Here is a 5,983-nt window from a genome sequence, read left to right as displayed (position 1 = left end):
TTTCCAATGTAAAAATATTAATAAAATTTTAATCAAGTCATTAGACTTGGAGGTTGCACACAGATTGGGACGTTCAAACGCACCAAGTCTGAATCCGTCTCCTCTCTTTCTCAAACTGAAGGGGGACTATTCAGTCATTTTGAAGGCGCGTCCACACAGTTACTTACACACAAGCTCTCTTTTTGGCAAATCAAATCTGAGAGAAAGAGTTTCCGTGTTTTGTCTTTTAACCGCCCTCTCTCCCTCACAGAAAGAAATTGATCGGAGAAAATGGTGGTTCCCGGACGGAGAACCGTCTGGGACGGAGTAATCGAGCTAACGAAGATGGCTCAGGAACAGTGCGTCGATGCTCGTCTCTGGGCTTCTCATTTATCAGCGACCTTGAAACCCTTCGTTGAGTTCCCGTCAACGGAGCTAGCGGAGGTTCTCGTCTCGTACATTTGCTGGGATAACAACCTCCCTCTTCTCTGGAAGTTCCTTGAGAGAGCTATGTCTTTGAACCTTGTCTCTCCTCTCGTTGTTCTTGCTCTCCTCGCTCACAGGTTTCTTTTTTCAATCTTATCTAAAGTCAATCTTTGTTTTCTGACACATCTAGGGTCTCCTCATGTTAAAGCTTTGATCTTTATTGTGTTTGGTTTCTTGCAGAGTTGTTCCTAACCGGTCTACTCAATCAGCGGCTTATAGGATTTACTTGGAGCTTCTTAAGAGAAATATTTTCAGGATTAAAGATCATACTACCGGACCTCACTACGACAAGTGAGTCTTGTTGATTCATACTTTGCTTTGCTACTACTGTTTGATTAGTATGTTTGGTTTCTGTTGAAGGTCTTACCATCTTGTCTGATCTTGGACTTGTTTAGTCAACATAGTTGGATCCTAGAAGAAATAGGAATACAGATTTGGTTCATTTATCTTCCTTCTTCTTTGCACAGTGTCATGAATTCAGTAGCCAACATTCTTCGTCTTCCAGAGTTATTTCGTCTGGAAACAAGCAAACCTGGTGTACTTTTAGTAGAGTTCGTCTTTAAGATGGTGTCTCTGCTGCTAGATGCATGCTTAAGTGATGAAGGTTTGATAGAGCCAAGCCAAGACTCGAGTTCCCAGTGGCTGATCAAGTCTCAAGATATGGAAATTGATGCTCCTGAGAGATATAACGAAAAGAACGGATCTCACGAGAAGTTACAGACTTTAAATACTATCATGGCTATTGAGATGGTTGCAGAGTTCCTCAGAAATACAGTGATCTCCAGATTACTGTACTTGGTGTCCTCCAACAGGTATGCATAACAGTTAATCTCAAATCATATCCACAATGATTAGTCATGAGAGTTAAGCTTGGTTCATCATCATTTTTGTTTTATATCCATTTCTTTGGTAGGGCTTCGAGTTGGCATGAGTTTGTCCGGAGAGCACAGGTGCTTGGAGAAAACTCAATGGCCTTAAGGAGTTCAAAGGTTCTGAATTCTCGGGATCTATTGCAGTTGATTTCGAATAGAAGATTTGGGTATTCTGACGACAGCAAAATAGTTTCATTACGCAAATCCAATGCAATTGTGGATTTTGGATCTCTTGCTTCTTTTGCTGGCTTATGCCATGGAGCAAGTCTCTCTTCGCTCTGGCTTCCTCTTGATTTGGTGTTTGAAGATGCTATGGATGGGTATCAAGTAAACCCAACTAGTGCTATTGAAATCATTACTGGTAATTTGCAGACTCCTTCTTCCTTCACTTGTGGCTTTAAGTACTAAAGAGCAGACATCTCTCAAGTTTGTAATGAAATGACCCAAATTTTCAGGTCTAGCTAAAACACTTAAAGAAATAAATGGGAGCACTTGGCATGACACCTTCTTGGGTCTTTGGATAGCAGCTCTCAGACTTGTTCAAAGGGTTAGACTAATCTCTTACTGTTTGGTTTCATCACTACTTGGTCTTGCTTGCAAAATTTACTTTCACCGGTGTTCTTGTGATGATCCCCAACCTTTTCTTTACCTAAAACTTGCAGTTTCAGATTACATTTTTACTCACTTGGTCCTGAGTTAACTAGGCTAGACTGAAGCTGTGTAATTTGGTTGTTAGTCAGTCATCTCATGATAAGTTCAGACCTTCCTTATCCAATGGCTTGTCTGATATTCTTGTCTTTCTTTATTGCTAGGAAAGGGATCCTATTGAAGGACCTATTCCTAGACTGGACACAAGGCTGTGCATGTCATTATGTATTGTACCTCTCGTGGTCGCAAACCTTATTGAAGAGGGAGATAATGAATTTGTCATGGAAAAGCTGCGAGACGATCTTATTACAAGTTTGCAGGTCCTTGGTGAATTCCCTGGGTTGCTGGCTCCTCCCCAGTGCGTTGTTTCTGCTGCCAACAAGGCTGCTACAAAAGCAATCATGTTTTTGTCTGGTGGAAATGTTGGGAAGTCATGTTCTGATGTCATAAACATGAAGGACATGCCTATCAACTGCTGTAAGTCAGCAAAATTTTACTCTGTTAATTTCTCTTACTTGTTTTTATTTGTTGATGTTGTAGCTCTCTTTTTTACCTAACGTATTTTTATGTACATGTCGTAGCTGGAAACATGCGCCATCTGATAGTAGAGGCTTGTATTGCAAGAAACATACTGGATACATCGGCCTACTCATGGGCTGGCTATGTTAATGGTCGAATCAACCAAATACCTCATAACCTTCCGAGTGAAGTACCTTGCTGGTCGTCATTTGTGAAAGGGGCTCCTCTAAATGCTGCAATGGTGAATGCATTAGTTTCAGTTCCGGCTTCAAGGTAGAATGACTTCTTATTTTCTTTTTGTTTCTTGTTGCTCGATTAGCTGTACACAATCTTCATCCACAAGTCTTTCCTGCAAATCTTGACCAGTTTCAAAGCCTTAATGCATTGTAGTTTGACTTAAGTTCTGTCTTTTCGTCAGTGATCTCCTTTTGTTTCTTAGCCAGGAATAGTAAGATGGTCTTTTTGTTTTAATTTACTGAGAGTAAAGCAACTGAAATTTAAGCTCATGAATTTGATGGAAGCTTAGTAGAGATCGAGAAAGTATATGAGGTCGCAGTCAAAGGATCAGATGATGAGAAGATATCTGCTGCTACAGTGCTTTGTGGGGCATCTCTCACACGAGGTTGGAACATACAGGTTAGCATTTACATCATCCACCACTGAAAATCCCGTTGAGTTTACACCTTGACTACACTAGTTTGCTTCATCTTTTGTTCTTTCTTCAATGTACAGGAACACACTGTTGAGTTTCTTACAAGATTACTATCCCCACCCGTTCCAGCAGATTATTCTGGGGCTGAAAGTCACTTGATTGGTTATGCCTGCATGCTCAATGTTGTTATTTTTGGGATAGGATCTGTTGACAGCATTCAGATCTTCTCTTTACATGGCATGGTAAGTAAGTTATGCTTCAAGTTTTATTTTGAATTGATACACAATATGTGATTTTTGATGACTACTTTTTTAGGTTCCGCAACTTGCTTGCTCACTAATGCCGATCTGTGAAGCGTTTGGATCATACACCCCAAATGTATCGTGGACTCTTCCATCTGGAGAAGAAATCTCAGCATATTCTGTTTTCTCCAATGCTTTCACTCTTCTTTTAAAGCTTTGGAGATTTAATCATCCTCCTATTGAGCATGGTGTAGGAGATGTGCCCACAGTTGGATCCCAACTCACTCCTGAACATCTTCTTTCAGTGCGTAACTCTCATCTCGTTTCCTCGGAGACCCTTAACAGAGACCGAAACAGAAAGAGACTTTCAGAAGTTGCAAGGTCAGCATCTAGCCAGCCCGTGTTTGTTGACTCCTTCCCCAAGCTGAAGATCTGGTATAGGCAGCACCAGAGATGCATAGCTTCCACGTTATCTGGACTTACACCTGGATCTCCTGTCCACCAGACAGTTGAAGCACTTCTCAGCATGATGTTCAGAAAGGTCAGGGGAAGTCAGACATTAAATCCAGTTAATTCCGGCACAAGCAGTTCCTCGGGAGCTGCTAGTGAAGATATCATTCCGAGACCTGAGTTTCCTGCTTGGGATATCCTCAAAGCCGTTCCATATGTTGTAGATGCTGCTTTAACAGCTTGTACTCATGGAAGGCTTTCTCCTCGTGAGTTAGCAACAGGTTTGTGTCCTGTGCCTTCTTTTGTTTTATTGTTACCCCTGAGAGATAGGCGAATAAGAGATGTCTGACTGTGTTGTTCTTTCAGGTCTGAAAGATTTAACAGATTTTCTCCCGGCATCATTAGCACCTATAGTAAGCTACTTCTCGGCTGAGGTGAGTAGAGGTGTTTGGAAGCCAGTATTCATGAACGGCATGGATTGGCCAAATCCTGCTGCAAATCTATCCAACGTTGAGGAATTTATAAAGAAAATTCTCGCAACAACAGGCGTTGACATCCCTAGCCTTGCTCCAGGTAAAAACTATGCAACATGTTTAACCAACGAGTGGCTTTACCTGTCTAGATTTGTTACACTTGTCTTTTGAACTTATGGTTGGTTCTTGCTGTGTTATAGCAGGAGGGAGTTCTCCGGCAACGCTTCCTTTACCTCTAGCCGCTTTTGTAAGTCTAACCATTACTTACAAAATCGACAAAGCTTCAGAGCGGTTTCTCAATCTGGCTGGTCCAGCTCTGGAGTGCTTAGCTGCAGGCTGCCCTTGGCCTTGCATGCCCATTGTAGCTTCCTTGTGGACCCAAAAGGCAAAACGTTGGTTTGACTTCCTTGTTTTCTCTGCTTCCCGCACCGTCTTTCTTCACAACCCAGACGCTGTGGTTCAGCTCCTCAGAAACTGCTTCAGTGCCACTCTCGGATTGAACGCTGCACCCATGTCAAATGATGGTGGTGTTGGAGCTCTTCTTGGCCATGGTTTCGGCTCTCATTTCTACGGAGGGATCTCTCCTGTAGCACCAGGGATTCTCTATCTCCGCATGTATCGTGCTCTCAGAGATACCGTCTCTGTGACGGAAGAGATTTTCTCCCTCCTGATACATTCCGTGGAGGATATAGCACAGAACAGGCTCTCAAAGGAGAATCTGAAAAGGCTGAAGACAGTGAAGAACGGATCAAGATATGGACAAAGCTCACTAGCAACGGCGATGACACAAGTCAAGCTTGCTGCTTCGCTTAGTGCATCATTGGTATGGCTAACCGGCGGCTTAGGTGTGGTCCACCTACTCATCAAAGAAACCATCCCGTCTTGGTTCTTATCGGTTGACAAGTCAGACCAAGAACAAAGACCGTCGGATCTAGTTGCAGAGCTAAGAGGGCATGCCCTTGCCTACTTTGTGGTCCTATGTGGAGCATTCGCTTGGGGAGTGGACTCAAGATCAGCTGCATCGAAACGCCGCCAAGGAATCATGGGAAGCCACTTGCAGTTCCTCGCGAATGCCTTGGACGGTAAAATATCAGTGGGATGCGAGACAGCAACTTGGCGGGCTTATGTCTCCGGTTTGGTGAGTCTAATGGTGAGCTGTTTGCCACGTTGGGTGGCAGAGATCGATGCAGAAGTGTTGAAGAGTCTGAGCAACGGACTGAGACAGTGGGGGAAAGATGAGCTGGCGATTTTGTTGCTATCTATGGGAGGCGTTAAAACAATGGGAGATGCAGTTGATTTCATCATTCATTTGCGTTCCTAGCTTCTAAGAGTTTTGATCTCTTCCAGGTTTCAGATAGTTTTTTAGTTGATTTGCTTGATGGTAGATGTTTTTTGCTTAGTGCTGCTTCCTTTTTTGTGCCTTGTCCTCTAGCTGTAGCATAGTGTGATGAATCTAACAAGCGTGTATAGGGAATGGAAAAAAAAAGACAAATCTTGTAAAGAAATAAGATTCTTTTCTGGCAAGATTGTTAAGTCTGCAATTTGCATTCTGACAGAGGTTTTATGTTATTTGCTACATTGTTTCTAAAAGTTAGGAAACAGGACATCATTAAATGTCTCTCGAGTCTTTTTGTGTCTGATGATATCATCGATGATTTTTTT

General features: G+C 42.6%; 1 protein-coding gene across 2 annotated transcripts; it reads left to right on the top strand.

Moving 5' to 3' along the window:
• The first annotated feature begins 270 nt into the window (after window positions 1-270).
• On the top strand, window positions 271-5,680 carry LOC106306140 (mediator of RNA polymerase II transcription subunit 33A). Of its 2 annotated transcripts, none has more exons than XM_013742622.1 (12): window positions 271-542; window positions 646-756; window positions 933-1,277; window positions 1,379-1,698; window positions 1,793-1,884; window positions 2,150-2,462; window positions 2,567-2,777; window positions 3,026-3,140; window positions 3,237-3,398; window positions 3,472-4,129; window positions 4,215-4,421; window positions 4,522-5,680. In XM_013742622.1, the coding sequence occupies exons 1-12, from the start codon at window positions 271-273 to the stop codon at window positions 5,640-5,642; spliced, it is 3,927 nt and encodes a 1,308-aa protein (XP_013598076.1). In that variant the 3' UTR covers window positions 5,643-5,680. The 2 variants fall into 2 exon arrangements, with proteins under 2 accessions (XP_013598076.1, XP_013598077.1); XM_013742623.1 differs by having other exon boundaries at window positions 4,525-5,642.
• Window positions 5,681-5,983: the final 303 nt, after the last annotated feature.

Source organism: Brassica oleracea, chromosome C7, assembly GCF_000695525.1.
Source record: "Brassica oleracea var. oleracea cultivar TO1000 chromosome C7, BOL, whole genome shotgun sequence".
NCBI classification, from domain to species: Eukaryota; Viridiplantae; Streptophyta; class Magnoliopsida; order Brassicales; family Brassicaceae; genus Brassica; species Brassica oleracea.
The sequence above is the reverse complement of the archived record's forward strand: the minus strand, read 5'-3'. Positions and strand labels throughout refer to the sequence as shown.